At 42.2% G+C, this 22,172-nt stretch overlaps 1 protein-coding gene across 1 annotated transcript in view; it reads right to left on the reverse strand.

Moving 5' to 3' along the window:
* Positions 1-17,399, reverse strand: part of IGSF22 (immunoglobulin superfamily member 22) — a 34,266-nt gene extending 16,867 nt beyond the window's left edge. Inside the window, exons 1-12 of the mRNA XM_081202093.1 lie at positions 17,135-17,399; positions 14,366-14,499; positions 12,149-12,286; positions 11,769-11,905; positions 10,627-10,726; positions 8,892-8,931; positions 7,634-7,811; positions 5,169-5,282; positions 3,320-3,482; positions 2,855-3,127; positions 1,649-1,933; positions 641-765 (exon numbers count right to left, since the gene is read on the reverse strand). Of these exons, the coding sequence (XP_081058219.1) occupies positions 641-765; positions 1,649-1,933; positions 2,855-3,127; positions 3,320-3,482; positions 5,169-5,282; positions 7,634-7,811; positions 8,892-8,931; positions 10,627-10,726; positions 11,769-11,905; positions 12,149-12,286; positions 14,366-14,465 (1,653 nt within the window). The 5' untranslated portion in view covers positions 14,466-14,499; positions 17,135-17,399. The remainder of the gene's footprint in view (positions 1-640; positions 766-1,648; positions 1,934-2,854; positions 3,128-3,319; positions 3,483-5,168; positions 5,283-7,633; positions 7,812-8,891; positions 8,932-10,626; positions 10,727-11,768; positions 11,906-12,148; positions 12,287-14,365; positions 14,500-17,134) is intronic.
* Positions 17,400-22,172: the final 4,773 nt, after the last annotated feature.

Below are 22,172 nucleotides of genomic sequence, written 5' to 3' on the forward strand. Positions count from 1 at the left end.
ACAATATGACATCAAGGATGGAGAGCCACATTTTCCTAGGGAGGGATCCAGCATTGCATTCTTCTGATCATTCTATCAGTACAAGCATTTTGGCTTGCCAGACAGAATGCTCCCTCCCCAAGTTGTCTCTCAACCACTCGAAGTCAGTTTCAAGGGGGGGCGCATTGGGGAGGAGAGGGGGGATGCCCCATTGCATAAGCAAGTTGCTTGCACAATGGGGTGTCCCCCCTCTCCTCCCTAATGCGCCTTTTGTAGGACTTCCACTGACAAGACTCAGTAGTTGAATCCCGCTTGTAGTCACTTTATTTACAAAACATACCACACCTGCTATTGACAAAATGCAATATCCCTGCATGAGAAATATCAGAAGGGAAGACAGTTGGGACTGCAGAAAACAATTGTCTACAACTGCTAAGGCCAGCCTTAGTTTCTTCACTGTCCAAGGAGAAAATGCTGAAGTGACTACACTGTGATTGGCTTCCTTGGTCTCTTCCATGCTCCCAGCTTCCTATGACTGAAATGTTAATGAGAAAATGGCTGCTAATTCTTCTGTGGCTCTACAAAAGGTCACATCAATTAACTGGCGTAGATGTGCAGGGGTAGATGTGCAAGTCTCTCTGCTTACACCATAGAAACATACCTCTTTACCATCCTTCAGCCAAACGCCTTCCACCTTCTCATCATTCAGGACAACAGAAAGCTCTACTGGATCCCCTGTTGGAGCCTGGACATCCGATAAGCCACTCTTTACTGTGGCAAATCTCTCTGAAGGGAGAGGAAACACCCTCAGTTACAGCAAGCAGGGAATGATGCTGAGCAGATAATGCCAAACAAGATAAGCAAGAACACTTGTTGCAGATTTAGTTAGCTAACTATTCCTTAGGAACAAACAAATATAGGAAGCTGCCTAATATGAAGTCAGACCCTTGGTCCATCTAAACCAGTATTCTCTACACTGGCTGGCAGCAGAGTTTCAGGCAGGGGGGTATTCCCAGCCCTACCTGGAGATGCTGGGGATTGAGCATGAGACCTCCTGCATGCAAAGCAGATGCTTTACTGCTGAGCTACAGCACTCTCCCCTTTTTGTTGTAGGGGCACTTACACCACCCACCACATCAGATCAGCCTGGAAACTTTTGTCTAGAATCTGCAAGCTGCCGAGTGTGTGTGCTTCTGTGCTTCCACACCCAGAGATGCTAAGTTCCGATCTCATGGGTCTTTAAAGCCAGAAGGGGCAGCCCCTGCTGCAGCAGTGCTCCTCCAGGTTTTCTTCAACAGTTGCTCACTTCCCCGTTCATTTTATTTTAACTACAAGAGAATTTATGTCCTTCCCTTCACCATATGATCTCAGGGCAGGTTGCAAACTTGCAATAAAAGAGTAAAGCAACATTACAATAAGGCCGATTCAGAACAGCTTATAAAGAGAGATAAAAGCACAGCATGTCCTTATTAACATCCAGCGAGTGACAACTTGGGCTCCTCATGTGCAGCAGCATTTGAAATTCAAGTCTACAAACTGAAAAATACAAGGTGCAGATTTGCACCCCTGATCACATGGAAGTCATGTGTGGCTGGAGTTCAGAAACCATGTGATGCCATCTGACAATGCCACTGAAACTTGTTTTACTAAACTCTCTGGCCACCCTTACCTTCTACAGTAACAACACAAGTGCTGTAGTACTCTGTGGGGTCATTTTCTTGCGTGGCAACCACCATGTAGTCTCCTGAGTCACCAAACTGACAATCATCAATGATCAGCTCTGCCGTCTTCCCTTCATGGGTCATGGTATGCTTGTTAGTCCTTGCAATCACCTGTCCATTCCTCAGCCACTTCAAGGTAACATCTTTAGTGGTCAGCTCACATTCCAAGCAAGCTTTGCCCTTCTCCTTGACTCGAACATTCTTCAAGTTTCTGACGAACTTAATTGGTGTTCCTTAAGAGGAAAGAGGAGATAGAAATTGGACTGTATGGAGGTTGACAGGAAGCAAACCAGATTTCAGGAAGTCAAGGCCAACAACAGTGTGTTGATAGGGGGCTAAGTAAGCTAAAGGAGAGATAACCAAAGCCTGGAATTTTGTGAATGTACTCTGTGGAGGTACCATTCTCACCAAAAAAAGAGGATGAAAATTCAAATTGATTTGCAGTCTAAAAATACCCATATTTCTAACAGTAGGGTATTTACAAAGCCTGGGCTCCAAACAAACCAGGAGCTGTAACCGAGCTTTGTTCTTGGTTTACCATTTGCTCTTTGCTTGGGGGACTCAAACCATGAGCCCAGACTTGGATGCAGCACTAAGCCAGACCATGGCTTTGTCCCCAGCAGCATGGCAGCAACAGGAGGAGGATGGGGTGAGGGAATGAAGCAGCCATGATTTTAGTTCTATACACCAACATGTTACATATTGACCTTTAAACTATAGTTAAGCTAAAATGTGGATTAAAGTGATGTGGGAACCAACCTAGCCAACACAGTGACAATTCCATCATATGTTAGAACAAATCAAATCTGGGTTGTACAAATGATTTTGCCTCCCTTCGTCGGCCATTTTTCTTCAAACCACCAAACAGCACTGTTAACAGAACATTCTTCTTTTCCATAGCAAAAATCCCTTCAAGTCCTTACTTTCACATTTTAGATTGAATTTAATTAAGATGAATCAGTAAAGCCAATAGACTATTTAGTATTTTAGACATAATACTGGAATAGGAATCCAAGACGATGGCAGCAGAGGAAAGCACAATAATTTTTTGCAGCAATAAAAAAAATGTGATGCCTGACTCCAGTTCTTTGTTTGTTTTTTAAAAAATTGGATACCTTGGGCAATAGTTAACATACAGTTTCAGCATCACTTACTCTGAATGGAAAGATCAGCCTTAGTAGCGAGATCTCCAGCTTCGAAAGTGACAGCACCCACATCACTTGGACGGACATCCTTAATTTTCAGTGTGTGAGTTAAGCCATCCTCTGACGAGATGATCTCATACTTGTCATCGCGCTTCAGCTCTCTCCCATTGAACTTCCAAGCAAAGTTGGGCACCTTTTTGGAAAGGCGGATCTCAAACACAGCAGTCTGCCGCTCAGTTACTGTCAAAGGTTTCAGGTCTGCCAAAAACTTCAGGGGTTCATCTGTTAAAAAATCATGACGAGGCTTCACTGTTTGCTTATATGTGTGCTCAACCACAGAGATGTCTCCACAGCACAGGCCAGATTCTCAGCCTTAGTTCATCAGTGCAACTCTACACAAATAACAAAGACTACTATGACTTGTACACACTATAAGCATATGATTTACCTTATGCAATTAAAGATCAGATTTACCTATTACTTTCAATCGTGCAGAGAGATGCTTATCTCCCACCTGAAAACTGTATGTTCCCATGTCAGCTTCAGTCACATTACTGATGCACAGCATATACTTAGTGCCCATCTGCTTTGCTTCGTATTTTCCTAGGGAATACTGAAGACGCAAAGGTTCATCACCCTGGAAAAAGGAAATATGGAAAGCTTTGAATGATGAAGTGAAAAGCTACATGCACCCATAATGCAAATATGGGTTGGGAACTGCATTAAATGTGCGTTCTGTACATTTAATATGGAAAAATTGGATTTCTAAATAGGTAAAAATTTAATGTTATAATATATTAAGATCAAAGATCAGGATAATAAGGAGGGAAAGAAATTGCTGAATTAATTAATTGAATTGGAACACAAAAAGGGAGGTATGAGGAGGTCAGGGAAACAAGGATATGAATGTAAGATATGGAAAGGTTTATTCTGTATTTTTCTTGTACTTTTATTTTTGTCTTTTACTTTTGTATTTCTTGTTTTTATGTAATTCCTTTTTCTGAAACTTTAATAAATATTTTATAAAAACAAAACAAAACCACAGAGCCTAGGGCTTGCCATTCAGAAGAGGAGGAGTAGTTTGGATTTCATATCCCGCTTTATCCCTACCCTAACGAGTCTCAAAGCGGCTAACAATCTCCTTTCCCTTCCTCCACCACAACAAAAACTCTGTGAGGTGAGTGAGGCTGAGAGACCTCAAAGAAGTGTGACTAGCCCAAGGTCAACCCAGCAGCTGCATGTAGAGGAACGGGGACCAAACCCGGTTCACCAGATTACGAGTTTACTGCTCTTAACCACTACACCACACTGGCCCTCAGAAGGTCGGCGGTTTGAATCCCTGAAATGAGGTGAGCTCCCGTTGCTTGGTCCCTGCTCTTGCCAACCTAGCAGTTTGACAGCACATCAAAGTGCAAGTAGATAAATAGGTACTGCTCTGGCAGAAAGGTAAGCAGCGTTTCCGTGCGCTGCTCTAGTGCACCAGAAGCGGCTTAGTCATGCTGGCCACATGACCCAGAAGCTGTACGCTGGCTGCCTCAGCCAGTAAAGTGAGTTGAGCGCCGCAACCCCAGAGTTGTCCGCGACTGGACCGAACCATCAGGGGTCCCTTTACCTTTACCTTTAAGGTGCTACTGGACTATTTTTTAGTACTTTATATTTGATATTCTTCTATGCTTTATTTTGGATTGTTTTATTTGATGTTTTAATGTTGGTTGTAAATCGCTTTGAGATTTTTTTCCTTAAAAATATAAAGCAGTATACAAATGAAACTACTACTACTAGTAGTAGTAATGGAATCATAGGTGACAGTGTCAATAGTATCATAGGAACACATCAGGAATGCACAATTAAAAAGATATATGGAGGGGCCTACTATTTGTGACATTTATGTACATGTGCCAGTCATTAAGTGATAACTACACATTCATGAACTGGCTGCAACCGTAACAATGGGAAAACAATGCTACAAAGCAGTCAACATGTATTCATGAATGCATGGATTCAACTGAACATCATAGTGATGTTATGAAATTATTGGAAGTATGCCATAGCTGGCATATTGGTAGGTAAATGAGGATTAGGAAAAGAAATGTATGCAATTTCCTTTTGTCATACATTACAGTGTGGCTAAATTAACAACCCTTCTTTTCTCTCTTGGAATATAAAATGTATTGCATTGAATTAAATGGGCTTATAGAAGTAGCTAGCCAAAAAGACAGCTTTAGAGGAAAACCTGTGACAGATACCCCCCAATCATTAGTCTGAAAATCTCACACACCACCTTCCTTTGTTTCAGCCAATATAAAGAAAGGTGTTTCCCTACCTTGATCCACGTCCTCTTTGTATTGGCATCCCTCAGTTCTAAAATACAATCAAATATTGCTGTAGAGTCCACCTTAGCAGAAACATCCTCCAGAGGCTTCAGAATTTTTACGGCCTGAATAGAAATTAACCAAAGAAAATCTTTAATAATTTCTTTAAAAAAGAGAGAATGAATCACAATTCCAAATGATTTCCTATGCCCTAACCTTATTTTTATTATTATTATGGATTCTATGTTTTTATGCTGTAACTGCCCTGAGACCTGCAGGTATAGGGCAGTATACAAATTTAATAAATAAAAATAACAAAAAATATTTTAGCATTCTTCTTAAAAGTCCAATTTTCATTAGTAAATAGGATTGCTGATACCTTCTGCTTCTACCCTTTAGCCGCTGTTTAACTCAACTTTGAATTCTGTTCGTTACAATGCTCTCTTGTTGTGGCCAATTATTCATTTTGTTTGTGTGTGTTGAATATTTGTATCTTTTCCAACCCACAACGTGTCCAGCATGCTCCTCTGCGTACTCCACTCAGCACAGTGTTGTCAAGCCTTTTGTGGAGACAATCACCGATGCAATAAACTCACTTCACACCCACGGTTCAGGCAGTAAGGTTTATTGCCGGTTTACAGCTTAACGGTTCTGTACACCAGTAGCCCATAAATCAGTCACTAGCATGCTGGTAGGACAGCTCGCATCTGGATATGGTTCTCCCCCTCCCAGCAGGGAGAAGAGCAGAGAGAGAAAATGTGGGATGTAATCCACTGAGAGCAGTCAAGTACAACATTCCTTGTTTTCCTAGAGTGGAAATGCAAAGGGATGTTTGGCCCAGCCAGTCCAAACTTCTTTGTTCCTCCTGCGGTGGAGCATACTTCCTTTTGCATGTGACTAGAGGTGGGCGTGACCTTACCTGTCCAGGTAACAAAAGGACAAGGCATGCTGCCACACTCTCTCTTTTCCATCTTCCTTTCATTGTGTGAACTGCAGTGACTGCTAGCTTGCAGTCACTGGGATTATTCTCCAATATGTACATATTTGTAACTAAGTCTGCCTTCAGGGATCCAACTGTGAACTGATGTGAGTAAATGTCTTTTACTGACTTTAAATAAGATTGTTGTGTCTTTATTCTTTTAAGAGGGATAAAAGGGAATTTACCAGGAACATACAATTCAATACTGAATTGTATGATAGTGAGAGGCTTACACAGGCCTGCAACCAGCTATCTGTTGTGCCTGTAAAAGGGGAATGTAAACTCTGCTAAGTAAAGGAACTTGCTAACACAAGTTAGGAAGGATATTAATAAACAATATATCCTCTCCTGCCTCCCTGAATATTCCTACAGAATATGAACAAACACATATCTTTCTCCCAGCCTCTGCGCATGAACATTACCTCATGCTCCTGACTTTGAAGCCACTTTATTCTAGACAATGGGTAGGCAAACTAAGGCCCGGGGGCCAGATCCGGCCCAATCGCCTTATAAATCCGGCCCACGGATGGTCCGGAAATCAGCATGTTTTTACATGAGTAGAATGTGTCCTTTTATTTAAAATGCACCTCTGGGTTATTTGTGGGACCTGCCTGGTGTTTTTACATGAGTAGAATGTGTGCTTTAAAATGCATCTCTGGATTTTTTGTGGGGCATAGGAATTCATTCATTTCCCTCCCCCCCAATATAGTCCTGCCCTGCACAAGGTCTGAGGGACAGTGGACCGGCCCCTGCTGAAAAAGTTTGCTGACCCTTGTTCTAGACTGTTTACGTTACACTGCATAGATAAGGAATGACTGCTAGTTTCAGTTTCACATATACCAACAGTGTGGAGGTTTGTGTTTGCATGTTTAGGAAGTAGAGCCAAGAGTTCTGTGGCATCATAAAGTATCACAAATATACCAAGGCTTATGCCACCCAAAAGTAGTTAGTCATTAAATGGAACAGGACTCTTCAAACTGGATACATAGTTCTGTGAAGGTACTTTTGGCTCTTTTCCCCCACTACACCCTCTGAAATCTGCTCTGGGGGTTTGGTCCACCCTCTGGAACAGTGTGGTGTGGAAGTGGAAATAAGTCAATATTGACACCCTCATCCCAACTTCTGTTTTCAGAAGACTTCACTGACTCAAAGATTTTTCTGATCATGGAAGGGCACCATTGGACCCAATCTTTTGTTTTTGCATCAACAAACTTTGCTCACAAGTGTATTATGGCAATATTTTTCAAGAGGTAGGATTAAAACACACACACACACACACACACACACACACACTGTTATTATTACTATTTTCTTTTTTTAATGCCCAAAGACTGAATTCCACTTTTCTTTCATCCACTATTTCCCCCCATGACATATAGATAAGACAACACACACCTGAATAAAATAACTGCAGCCAAATTGAAACAGAAGACTTCTTTATGATATACATGGGGGCAGAGATGGAATGCCATTTCAGTGTCCTAAAGCATCACTAACCTCAACTTCTACTTTTTTCTTCATCTCCTTCAGCTTTTTAAGAAGTCCTCGGAAATCTGTAAAGCCATATTCCATGCAGACCTTCTCAAAGTCCTTCTTGGGCACCTTGGAGAGAATCTCCAGCATTTCTTTCTCATTAACCACCCTCTTCTCTTTTTTCTTTTGAGCCGGAGGCCCCCTGTGTGTACACACACAAAACAGGTCATGTGGCAGTCATGTGGCATTTATTCATCTACTTCTAACAGAAAATCATCAGGGTCTTTGCAAAACTATAAATCCCAGGGCTCTTGAGAGGGAAACCAGGATAATTAAACCAGCTTGAAGGTCTTAAGACAAATCTTTCCCAAACTATTTTCCTTTATCCATGGGTATGTTTTTCTTCTTCTCCCAGAGAACATTCTGATCTATGTGGTTGGGCTACTTCCTCACTGAGCTCCCTGAGGAAACGTAACAGATTGTTTCTTGGCTCAGATTTGGCTGCTCACTGTGTTTTCTGGCTGATAGGCCACTCCCCACCCATGGTCTGAGACAGAGACAATGGAACAGCTACTTTGGGACTCCTCCTCCCTCCCTGCACCACTCATAATTGTTGTTGTTTAGTCGTGTCCAACTCTTTGTGACCCCATGGACCAGAGCACACCAGGCACTCCTGTCTTCCACTGCCTCCAACAGTTTGGTAAAAAAACTGCGGGAGGCAGTGGAATGTATGTTAGAGAAGTGGCATAAAAAAGTTTAAAGCTAACAAACTAACAGAAAAAATGATCCGTACATGGTTTGCAATCCACAGGGACAGCCATGCTCTGGCCTCTCTCATTGCCATGGCCTTTTACTCCTGCAAGAGCAGTGCTCATACTGCTTCTTGCTTGGCCACCAGCCCAGCAACCAACCAACCAACCAACCAACCAACCAACCAACCCACAATAATGTTGTAACCAGGGCCAGCCCTACCATGAGGCAAAGTGAGGCAGCTGCCTCAGGAGGCAAATATTGAGGCAGAGAGTGGATGTCCATGTGATATGCAGCCTATCCTGCATCCACTAATCTAGGCCACTGCCCTTGGGATGCAATGGAGGCTGCTGAGATAAGATTCAGCAGTCTGCTGGGCTTTTGTACATGGAACAGGAGTGGGAGGAGGAAACTTCTTGCCCTTTGCTTCAGGCAGCAAAACTCCTTGGGCTGGTCCTCTTTGTAACCCATGCAGGGGAAAGATCTGGAAACTGACCACAGGTGTATTGGGGGAGGGGGGAGAGAATCTCACCTTTTCTTCAACATTTTTTTGAAATCCATCTTTTCTTCACCTTTTGGTTCAAAAATAGTGAAAGAAAATTAAAAGAAGAGAGTTAGTGCAGACAGTTAAGGTTCTGGAGCGAGTGGTCGTGGACCAGATCCAAGTGCTTTTGGAAGAAACTGATTTTCTAGGTCTATTTCAGTTGGGGTTTAGGCCTGGTTTTGGCACAGAAACTGCTTTGGTCACCCTGTATGATGACCTCTGTCGAGAGAAAAGGTAAACATGTCCCTGTTAATTTTCCTCAACGTCCCAGGAGTTTTCGATACCACCGACCATGGTATCCTTCTGGTGCGGCTGTCCGAACTGGAGTGGGGGGGAGAGAGAGAGACAGACTGCTTTGCGGTGGTTCCAGTCGTACTTGGATGGTTGTTCACAGAGGGTGTTGCTTAGGGTATGCTTTTCAGCCCCATGGAGCCTTCAATGTGGGGTTCCACAGGGCTCAATCCTAACCCCTATGCTGTTTAACATCTACATGAAACCATTGGGTGGGGTTATCCAGAGGTTTGGAGTATGTTGTCAGTAGTATGTCGATGACACTCAGCTTTATTTCTCCTTTACAGTTGCAGGTGAGGCAGTGGGAATGCTGGACTGGTTTCTTGCCTCAATAATGGACTAGATGAGGGCCAACAAACTGAAGCTCAATCCAGAGAAGACTGAGGCACTGTTAGTGGGTGTTTTCCTAGACCAGACGGGTAGGAGATTGCCTGTTCTTAATAGGGTTACACTTCCTCTGAAGGAGCAGGTTCATAGCTTCAGGGTACTCCTGGATCCTTTGTTGTCACTTGAGGCTCAGGTGGTCTTAGTGGCGTGGAGTGCCTTCCACCAGCTTTGGCTGGTGGCCCAGCTACGCCCCTATCTGGACAGGGATAGCCTAACTACTGTTGTCGGTGCTCTGGTAACCTCAAGGTTAGATTACTGCAATGAGTTATACGTAGAGCTGCCTCTGAAGATGGTTCAGAAATTCCAGCTGGTGCAGAATTCAGCCTGGTTGCTCACCAGGTCAATACAGTTTGATTACACCCATCCTGGTTCGACTGCACTGGCTACCAATTAGTTTCTGGGCCTAATTTAAAGTTCTAGTTTTGACCTATAAAGCTTTAAATGGCTCAGGACTGCAATACCTCAAGGACCGCCTCTTTCCATAGGAACCTACCCAGACCCTGAGATCATCTTCTCAGGCTCTTCTTCGTGTGCCTCCTCCACCAGAGGTCTGGAGGGTGGCAACACGAGAATGGGCATTTTCCGCAGTGGCTCCCCATCTGTGGAATGCTGTCCCCAGGGAAGTTCACCTGGCACCTTCATTATACACCTTTTGGCGCCAGGCAAAAACATCCCTCTTTAACCAGGCCTTTGGTTGACTGACATCCTATACCCTATTAAAATGGGGGGAGGGGTAATTGGGTTGGTTTTGCTTTTATTTTGATCATATATTTTGTGGTTTTATATTCTGATTTTATCCTATGTATTGCTCTCAGACCTGCAGGTACAGGGTGGTATATAAATTTAATAAATATAAATAAATAAATTAGGAACAAGGAACCAGTTTACAGCGTAGCTTAGGAGACCCACCTGTATATCTTATTACATATTTATCAAAGGGCTTCCATTTCCTCATTCCATATTCCACTTTGGTAAAAGTTCCAAGGGCCCGTATAATGTGGTCTCTCTCCCCTATGAACTCAGATTAGGTATGTTTGGTACTTACTTTCACTGATAGTCAAGGACACAGTACAGATGAGGTCAGCATGGTCATTGGAAACAACACACTTGTAATTGTCTGCATCATCTGCATGGAGGTTTTCCATCTGCAAAGAAGACACGGCACCCAGACAAAACAGGCAGTGAGGGGCACTTGCAGACTTTACACAACTAGCAGAACCCTCCCCTTAAACACTGAGGCATCTGGAGTCAATTTCATGCTGATTTGAATCAATTGCCTCTTGCTGAAGATAGGGCTTCTCCAAACAGGGCTATTTTCACACATGGCTCTCCAGATGTTGTTGAACTGTCACTCCCATCATCTCTGGTGATTGGCCATGCTGGCTGAGGCACATGGGAGTTGCAATCCAACAATATATAGAGAACCACAGATTTCTCATTCCTGGCCTTGGCTCCATACTTGTCTGGAGCCACTTCTCAGGGTTGAACTAGCAAGAAGACTGAAGAGAGGTCTTTGGAGAGATTTTAGCTCTTCTCTTTGACTTCCTCTCCCTATATTGACATCACATGAGCCAATAAGTCATTTCAAAGGCTCTGTGCATGTTCTTCTTTCATAGAAGAACAGCTTAATAAATGCAAGTCTCTGTTACCACAGCTGATGGCCCAAAAAGAGTGTGAGTATTTCAAACTGCAACGCTGAATATCGCTGTTGAAAAATACTGCAATCAGCTTGATGTAGAGCAGAAATTCATTTCAGTTCACTTTTTAATGCGAACCCGCCTTATTCACACTTCCTGAGCCAATATGTGAAACAAAACACAGCTAACCTTCAAAAGTTGCACCTCTCCAAATTTTGTGACGCAGCTCACCAGCAAAAAACTGAGTACAAAAATGCATATATTGGGGAAAGTATGCAGATAAACATAGGGTGCAAAAATGCATTATATAAGGAGGAAAAAATGCAGCTTTGTGTACAAAATGGAAATATTTGGGGAAATGTGCATGGACAATGCATACAAATTTTCATTCTTTTAAAAAATTGCAAGCTGATGCAGAAATGGAAAGATTGGAACTGAAGACTGGAAAAGCAAAATATGAGAAATCGAAATCCAGAAGATTCTTCCCCCTCTACACTTCAGAGAAGTAAGTTATAGTAAGATAATGGATTTTCAAAGCAACTCATATTACCTTAAGGACATATTCCTTATTGATGCTGTCGTAAAACATCTTTGATCCTTCTTTGATTGGTATCCCACTTTCTCTTTTCCAGACGACACTGGGTTTTGGGTTCCCTTTCACTTTGGCTCGAAATACAGCTTTGTCTCCTGTAGGCAAATGTGAAGCAGCATCAAGTGAAATTCGAGTGATATTCTATTTTGCAACAACCTACCTTTTCTGTGCCAAAATTAACCATTCCATCTGCTGCTCCCCAAACTAATGCTAGAGGAAGAGCAGCTGCATGCAGAGTTTCTGTGTGGCTAGCTCTGGTTTCTGTGTCTTCGGATAGTGCCAGTGATACCTTGAAGGTGAAGTGGCTTATAGACTAGATGAATGCTACTTCTGCTCACCTTCAGGGGCTGTTAGCGGATGAGGTTTCTCCACAAATTCTGGGATGCTTTCCCCTGCAGGTATCTCGACGGAGCGGGTGATCATGCTGAAAGACTCCACAGAAGAAGAAGAGCTCTTGCTAGTTGAAATGGTCTCCTCTGCCAGGCAGAAACTTACAATTATTCATATAAAATGGTTCCCCAGTTTTCAACTCCCCCTCCCAAAAGAACGTAGTATGTGGACAGTTATTTCATTAACTTATTTTGAGAATTAAATCCACATTTTTGTCTCTGAGGGTCCACATAGCAAGTCATGGAAAATAACAACTTGTGCCATTTTAGTGTCTTCCTAAAGATAAATGCTGCTTTCTGGGGTTGGGGGGGGTTGGGTGCGCATGAGAGTTACACACCCAAACTAAGCAGAATCAGCTGATGCATGGGGGCTCAATCATGCTTTTTATTGTGAAAGTAGCCACATCTCTACCTGCCTTACACCTGATGTCAGATATGGTTTCAGGAAAACAGATTTGGCCCCCAGGTCGCAGGTTGCCCTCCTCTGACATAAGCAATGGCACCAGAGGGATGAGCAATGGATGGAATGTGTTTCGTTGATCTGCTTATCTCCTGTCTTCACTATGAGGATGCTCCTAGTTTATATAGACATTTGAAAAGATCTGATGTAATGTGTGGACGGTAATGAATATAAGCAGCTAAGTAATATAAAATGTGACGGACTCTTCAGGTTAATTGATTAATCTGTCTTTAGCAGTGCACCCAGTGCTGTACAAAGTAATGAAAACAAAGGTAGTCCTCTAAACCAAGGAGCTTACTAAATTTAGTCAGTGATGGGTGGGAGTGGAAAGGAAGGGTAATAAGTGCTGAGTGGCAATAGAGGGGTTAATACAAAAGCTTTATGGAAGAGGTTGATTTGGGGCCGCAATGGGAAAGAAGATAGAAAGGGGAGGGGCTATCTAGGTATTCATGAAGGAGGAAGTGCTATGCATTAGGATAACCAGGAAGGATGGACAAACTAAATGTTTATTCTGTATTTTGTGTTTTTATCTGGTATTTTTATGTTATGAACTGTCCTGGATGAAGGGTGGTATATAAATTTAATAAATAAACAATAAATATAATAAATAATGGAGCAAGAGACCTCAAGGAAGTTGAGGGTGGTAAAATAAGAAGTGGCATTCGCAGGCAATGATATATTGAGATATAAAGAGAGATGATGGATGGACAAGGTTGCAGAAAACTCTAAATCGAAGGGCAAGGAATTAATGCTGGGTGCAGAAAAGAATGGGAGACTATGGCAGGGATTTGAGGGGAGCATCACACCCCTCACACCCACCAATGTCTCAGACATTCTCTAGTTCTTGGTAATAACACAGGAGGTTAGTTCCAGCTAAGACTTAAAATAATGCTCTGCTATCTACCAGCTGCATAGTTCTGGTATAAGTTGTCTGCAAGTTGGGAAGAGCTCAGCATAATGGAGTCAGGGCACAAGGTGAGTTGCACTACATGTTGCTACAGTGGTACCTCAGGTTAAGTACTTAATTCGTTCCAGAGGTCCGTACTTAACCTGAAACTGTTCTTAACCCGAAGCACCACTTTAGCTAATGGGGCTTCCTGCTGCCGCCGCGCCACCGGAACCCGATTTCTGTTCTCATCCTGAAGCAAAGTTCTTAACCTGAAGCACTATTTCTGGGTTAGCGGAGTCTGTAACCTGAAGCGTATGTAACCTGAGGTACCACTGTACTTCCTTATCTGCCCATCCCTGCTGTGACAAATTTTGACAGGTGGGTAGGGCTGACACCTGAGATGTCAGGTTAGGACCCGCATTACTTTTTGTGCTTGTATGCTGTTTGAAACGGTTTTTAATATTGTGTTTTAAGTGTGGCCCATTTTGGATAGAAGGGAAGGTAATGCCAGCCTAAGCATGTCTATTCAGAAGTTATGTTCCATTTAGTTCAATGGGACTTAATAGCTAGATAAGTGTGGACAGAATTATTCATTAATTCAGTCATTATTTCTGAAATCATCCTTTATTGTAAAAAATTATCAGGGTAAAAACTACAGCCAACATAAACTCAATAAAAAATTATAACTAATAGGGATAGAGATAGTAGCCTTTCTCACAGCTGACTTTAGCTGGATTGAGTCCAACAGATTTAGTTCCTTATTGACCAACAACATTATTTGATGCTCTGAGCTTCTGGAGATTGTCACAATACTTGCCTCCCACAATTGTGGTAGTCTGAGACATGTGCTGCACTGAGCTGGAGCTGGAGCTGGAGACCATGGAGTGAGATTCCATATGCATGACGGCGGTTGCCATAATGGCGTTCTGCAGATTACAGTATTTTCAGGGGCTGTAAGAATAAAAAGCTTGATCATTTTACTCAGTCAAAGCAAGTCTAGTGTTCACTCCCATATCTCATGACCATGAAACAGCATGCAAGATTGGGGTAAGGTGATATAGCAGTTGGGAAAAGCAGAGAGGAGCCAGTCTGGTGTCAATGGCTGGAGTGAGCAGGAGCAGGGAGAAGGGTTGGCCCTCATCCCCCAAGAACTCCTATTGATTTTCTCCCATTAAATTATTGTCATCCACTCTTGTCAAGATTAGTAATGTTCCACATCTGGGGAAACCAGGTAACATCCAACTGTGTGTTTCTGCTTGTGGAAAGGGCTTGTGATCCCGTATATGCTTCCACAAATGGAGGCAATTTTGCACCAGCTCCTTCTTTCCTCTTGTGACTCCCTGCATCGCAATCCATGCTGTGCTGGAGGGTCTTGCAACTGTGAGAAGCAATTATTTTTTGGGCAGGGGTGGGGGTGCTGGAGGGAGGAAGAATAAGTGAAAATCTCTTTCAGTTGTCTTTGATTAGCTGAGGAATCCATGGGATTAAAAAAAGCCTTTCCCACAAGCAGAGGGAAATGCCACACACTGGCATTATACTTATTTACTAATAACTAGGTGCACCTTCCACAACCTTTAACCCAAAGCCAACCCTATCTAGCAATATATAATAAAGATGGAAGAGCCATATTTTTCTACTGCTTCTTAAAGGATCGAAAAGATTTATAAGCTTAGGAGAAAGGTCCACGTGGGGCCCCAATGATAATAGCAATAAGGACCTAGTCAGCCTCCCTATGGAGGGCATTCCAAAGCCAGGAACCACAACCCCTGGCAGCCTGTTTCTGGTCACCATCAGTACCCAAGAAGGTGGGGGTCAACCATGAGGGAAGCTTCAGATAATCACAGTGATCGTGCGGACTGTGGGGAAAGACAAGATGGTCCAGTAAGCAACTGCATCCTAATCCTTAGGACTAGGAGTTTAGGAGCTCAGGAAAACCCAGGGGCCATTGAAGCTTTTTAGAGACTGCTAGATATGCCCTCACCATCTGAACTGCCTGGTTTGGTATGGCATCTTGATGCAGGACAGCCTGGCCCTCGTTGCTTGGATAATAGGTTGGTACATGGGGCTGGGGCTTCATTGGGTGGAACTGGCAACAGCAATGAGGTTTGGTGTCATATGGTTTTCAGACAACAGGCTTGTTTTATATCAAACCTCTAAATCACATTTCTACTGAGAGCCACCCACCAAACATATCTGTCACTCAGATCATGGAAAGAGTTTCCATGACAACACTGCACGTTCTTGATGGAGCCTGCCACTAGTGTGAAGATGGTCTGCATCTTTTCAGATCCAGGACTCATCTTCAACCTAAACATGCGGTTGAGGCCCCATTTCTTCATGTGGTTTGCCATAGATTTGTATTGTGCTACTTTCTGCTGCTGTGACCCTCCTTAGATCAGGCTGTCCTGCCTTTGGGACCAAGCCCAGAGAGTAATGCTGGGAGAGTGCTCTTTGCCCCCTGATGGCTAGGTTATGGGGAGCCTCAGGTACTCTTTTATCTCCAATGCTATTTAATATCTATCTGAAGACGCGGGGAGAAGTGATTAGGAGTTTGGGGGCAAGGTGCCATCAGTACGTTGATGACATTCAGCTTTATAACATCTCCATAACATCTGAATCAGGAGAGGCCTTACAGTCCCTGAGCTAGTGACTTGAGGCGGGTGAGGAAAAACAAGCTGAGCTTGAATCCTGGCCAGATGGATGCACTGTGGGTGAGTAGTTCCCGTGCCCGAGAAATCGGGCCATTGTCTACCTTGGATGGGGAGCAGGTTCACAGTCTGGGGCTGCTTCTGGATCCAGCTTTTGTCACTGGAAGACCAGTTGGCCTCAGTGGCTAGACTTTTGCAATTCCTGGACTGGGAAGACCTTGCCACACTAGTTCATGCATTGGTTACTTCAAGAATGGATTGATTCTCTGCATGGGGCTTCCCTTATACTTGATCCAGAAGCTGCAGTTAGTGCAGAATACTGAAAGGAGTGAGATCTTATTAGCATACAACAACTGTGCTCAGAGATCTGCACAGGTTGCTGGTTTGCTACCAAGCTGAGTTCAAGGTGTTACTATTAGTATATAAAGCCCCCTAACAACTTGGGACCAGTTTACCATTGAGATTGCCTTATTCCATATAAATCAGTCTTTTGGTGTGGCAGCACTAACACTGTGGGACTCCTTGGCTGTTGATACAAGGCAGGTACTTTCATTGTGTACTTTTCAGTGCCCTGCTGAAAACCTGTTTTTTAAATACAAGCCTATCCAGATTTTTTAATGTTTTAAGCTAGTCATTTTTATCAATAATTTTATTGTTTTATTCATTTTGAAAACTTCTTTGAGGGTTTGTTTGTTTTACAGTCAAGAGATATATAAATCGTATGAAATAAATTAATAAATAAAAATGTCAAAATGCCAGTAACCTGAGAATTAATTTGACCCATCTAGTAAAAATATAATTTATTATTTTAAATTCCCTCCTGGATTTTTTTAGAAATAAAACACAAGCAAAAGAGCAGCAGCAACAACAACAACAACAACAACATATTAGAATCCAAACAAATAAAAGAGGCAAACTAAATTATTTGTAAACAGTACCTTTTCTTCTGGCGACCAAGATTCTTGGTGGTCTCTATTATGAAACAGAACTTTAAGGGAGCATCAGTTAGTTCTTCCGAGTCCTGTAGTAGATGTGAAATGGCTAAAGAGTCTTGGCAGACTCTGGAAGACAGCTGGGTCCCACAGCATACTTCAAATAAGGCTCTGTGTAGTTCAAACTTTAAATAAACACTGGCCCCCTGTGGGCTATGTGGTTACATCCATTTCTGCAGCTTCAACAGTTTCACATAGTTAGAATAAGACAGACCCTTAAGGTTAAAGAGGGGGGATATACAGCAAAACCATTAAATATAGCATGTTATCAAAGAAAGAAGCCTAGCACATTATTTTAAAATAAAAAAATTCCTTCCAGTAGCACCTTAAAGACCAACTAAGTTAGTTCTTGGTATGAGCTTTCGTGTGCATGCACACTTCTTCAAATACAGTTCTAGAGATGTGTATCTGAAGAAGTGTGCATGCATACGAAAGCTCATACCAAGAACTAACTTAGTTGGTCTTTAAGGTGCTACTGGAAGGAATTTTTTTATTTTGACTATGGCAGACCAACACGGCTACCTATCTGTAACTGGAAACATTATTTTAAGTGGTTTAAAAAACAACACTTTACATATGACTGAAAAGGGGTCCTTACTAGGACTTAAATTTAAAAATTGCTTTCGCCTATGTTCTGTCCCATATTAACATTTGTACACACAGAAAAATATTGTAGAAAGTGGCTCATGGTGATTATTTTGCCTCTCCTTTTGTGTGATATGGTGGCAGGGCATTATCAAAACGTGCTTCATTTAGTTTTGAAAAGTGTCACGTGAAATGCTAGTGATCTGTATCAGAGGCTCTTTTGTGCATGGTTCCAGGGGTGGTAGCCTATTAAGTTCTACTCATGGCTCATGGAAAGTTAATGGACCTCACTTAGCCATGCTCATTCATTTCAGCAGGTCTACTCTGAGGAACTCTTCATTGAATACCATCCCAAGTCACTCAGTACAGTCATACTGTTCACATGAAGGCTAGAAGTAGAGACTCTGTGATGCTTTCCTGGTCCTTAGGGATGGAGTTTGTTTTCTGAACCCAATTCATGTTATCCAAAAACTATGCAAACCAAAGTTCACCAACCAAATTTCATGCACAAAAATAGTATATTAGGGGAAATGTTCCTAAAAATGCATGTTTTAGTGGAAGTAACAGAAGAAATTAATTTTATGAATGGAAACTACTTGCAAAACTGTGTTTATTTGGCAAAATGGCATATAAAAATGTATCAATTATGAAAAATGCACACTAAAATAATAGAATTGGAAGGGACCATAAGGGTCATCTAGTCCAACCCTAGGCAATGCAGAAATCTAAGCTGAAGCATTCCTAGCAGATGGCCATACAACCTCTGCTTAAAAACCTTCAAGGAAGGAAAGTCCACCACCTTCTCCACTGTCAAACAGCTCTTACTGCCAGAAAGTTCTTTCTGATGTTTTGTCAGAATCTTTCTTGTAACTTGAAAATGCTGGTGAATTTTCATGGGGACTTAGACCTACAAATTGATGCTGAAATATGAAAAACTGAACTTAAGTATGGGAAAACAAGAAAACAAGAGTGACAGAGTGATTCTTGCCTATTGCTCTCTGCTGCCATGTTGAGTGGCTCAGCTATTAAATGTGAGGTATTGTATAAAATGGGACACTAGTAAATTACAGTATGTCCAGGCATCGTTTAGGACCATGCATTTAGTACCAGGAAATACCACGTGACCCAAACTTTTTTGTATAATGTATCCCAGTTAGTTCCCTACTTTGGGATTTCATCATGTGAAAGTCGCTGCAGTGGATGTTAAAAATGTTCCATATTCTTCTGGTCGTCACAATGTGAGTGTAATGCCCAAAGGGGAAATTGCACTGGAAAAATTAGCAGGCTGGATATGTAGCAGGATCTTTCATGCTCAAGTTCCCAGGACAATACCCAGACACTTGTAACCTCATTTGGAGTTGCTTCAATACACCTCACTTAAACATATTTCTCAGCTTCCTGAGGGGTTTTATATTCTCACAAATGTCTCAAGATGTCATTTATCATGGCCATTGTTTTAGCCCTCTCTGTTTTCATTACGGAAGCAACTGAAAGCATTGCAAACTGTGAAGAGCTCTAGCATGGATCCATGCTAAGGCAGAAAAATTAATTTTCCTACTGAAAAATGTCACACTTAATCACAAAATGTCTACCATTTCCAAAGCCAAACTCCAGTAGGTGGCTGACCAGAAGTCAGCTAATAAAAGGATATAATGTGAGTAGTTTGCCTACTTCTAAGCAGTTATGTAGGGCCTCTAGGGGCAGAACAATAAGTTTCTCTTGCAATGTAGAGCTCCACCCATAACTTAAAACTTATCATTGTATTTCCATATTGTATAGCTCCATATCATCATGACATTATACCGTTCCCTAGCCTCACTGCACAGAAATGCACAGGGTGACATCACAACATGGGGTAAGTTGCTTCACATTGTGGAGGGAGTGATACCATACTTGGCACAGAGACACCATTTCTGGTGGCGGCTCTGTGCCATTCATACTCGGTAATTCTGACCCAAGTTCTAGAGATGCTTTTTAAAAATAAAGAAGAATTGCCCCCCTCCACACCATCAAGACTTCCCTAATATAACCAAATAAGAAACTATCTGACCACCCTTTCCTTTTCACTGGAAACATTCATCGCTTCTCGCTTTTATATTGGAGCCTTTTTTTAGCTCCTGCAGCACATTTCCCTCATGCTTGTTTTCGCGGGAAGAGCAGATGACTATGCAAAGCAGGAAGAGCTGCTGTTCCGAGGGCTCTCCGTCAGATCCCTGGGGGAGAGATCGCCGCAGAAAGACGTTACCTTATAAGAGTAGAGAAGAAGTCTTGGAGCTGCCACTGGGACTTCAACTGGGGTCAGACATAATAATAAAACCTTGACTCAAGCAAGCGCTGAAACTTCTCATATATATTAGGCATACATGCAGCTACAGAAATTGCCTCTCCCTCAGGTTCTTAGCTGTGTTCATTTTAAAAGGTAGGACCTGGAAGCAAATTGTATTCAAAACACACACACACACACACACACACACACACACACACACACACACACACATTGTAGGATGCCCTTGAATGGAATTCTGGAATTGGAAGGATCTATAGAAACAGCAGGGGGGGGGGGAACATGTCATGTGAAAAGCAAAATCTTTCTCTCTGCCACACTAGGTTTTTATTGCATATGGAGGGTTTTGGTTTTTTCAAAAAAGGGGAGCAGTTTAACACACACAAAAACAGCCCAATTTGCAACTCTAAGTATTTTAGTCTAAATGTCATCTGCTAATTTTTTTCTGACTGTATACCGTAAGCTGGCACCAAAGGAACAATGCCCAAGGCCTGCAGATGAACAACAACAGGCTCAGAGTAGTTCTTTTACAGCCCCCATGGAAAGGAATGGAAATTATCCAGTGTTTAGTGGAATGTTCGTTTCAGCTACAGCCCTCAACCTTTAGGCCTGCTTAAGCCATTTTAACGCAATCACTCCCTACAAAATGCAAAGCAGTCTAAGTTAATGCATATCCCTACATTTTATGGAAGCAAATACCAGAGTTCTTCCTTTTGTCTATTTGAATCTCTTACTATTCAGCTTATCCCCCTACTTGCCTTTTCCCTAAACTAAACATTGCCACTTTCCTCCAGTCCTCCACTATCCACCGCAACCTGACCATCCATTTCCTAGCCCTTCACTTCCAGCTGAGACCCCATCAGAGTATAGGTTAAGGTTCCAACCCCTACCTTAAATGTGCATTACTCACACTTACTTATCTAAAATGGCAAATGCAGTTGAATTGCTCATTCACCCAGTTTGGAGAGAACAGTTTGAAGCTTTTCACAATCTTTTTGATTTTTTTGAATAATTTGCTGAAGACACCAAACTTGGAGACTTCACTGTCAACCCCTAATACCAGATCATTGATAAGAAAGCTATAGTGATGCTCCCACGTCAGACCCTTGGAGGATCCTAGTTCTTACTTACCTCCGTTGTGAGAACTTCCATTATTCCTGTTTCCTGTTCTTGAAGTACGTACATAAAGACATCCTGTCATAGCTAAGTCTACTCAGGAATCTTTGCTAAGAGACTTTGTCAAAAGTTTTTTGAATGCCCAAGTACCACAAATATATGGATCAGTTAAGAGGACTGATCCACAAATCTAACTCCTTTTGATATGGTTTGTGGATCCAGGCTGAGGTCATTCAAAGTGGCCATGTGCATCTTCATTCACAACTCCCCTGCACTTTAGGACCTAACTACACACAATGCTGATAACATGATTAACAGTAATGTTGTGATTTTTTTTAATAATAATAATAATAATAATAATAATAATAATAATAATAATAATAATAATAATAATAATAATTTATTATTTATACCCCGCCACTCTGGGCATCTTCCAACAAAATATTAAAATACGATAATGCATCAAACATTAAAAGCTTCCTTAAACAGGGCTGCCTTCTAAATGTCTTCTAAAAGTCTGATAGTTGTTCTCTTTGACATCTGGTGGGAGGGCATTCCACAGGGCAGGTGCCACTACTGAGAAGGCCCTCTGCCTGGTTCTCTGTAACTTGGCTTCTCGAAGTGAGGGAACCACCAGAAGTCCCTCGGTGTCCGGGTAGAACGATGGGGGTGGAGATGCTCCTTCAGATATACTGGACCTCACATTCAGCAATTGGGATAGGAGAAAAAGCTTCAGTTGGTGCCAATAGAAGCTTTTATCCTAATGTCATTTTTGTCTCACAGAGCAAAACCATGAATGTGCTACTGGAACTATAAAGCAAATTCTACTGTTGAGTCTCCCCAAGAGAAACTTTCAAATCTGTCACCCCACCATTACTAAGGAATGCTATACAAGCAGAAAAACCAATCAACTCTAAATAGCTTCTTTCTGCATCATTTTGATACCACAGCTATCTTGAAGGGACTGTTCAAAACATACCAGGCATGAACCATAAATAA

Source organism: Podarcis bocagei, assembly GCF_964188305.1.
Source record: "Podarcis bocagei genome assembly, chromosome: 1".
Lineage (NCBI taxonomy): Eukaryota > Metazoa > Chordata > Lepidosauria > Squamata > Lacertidae > Podarcis > Podarcis bocagei.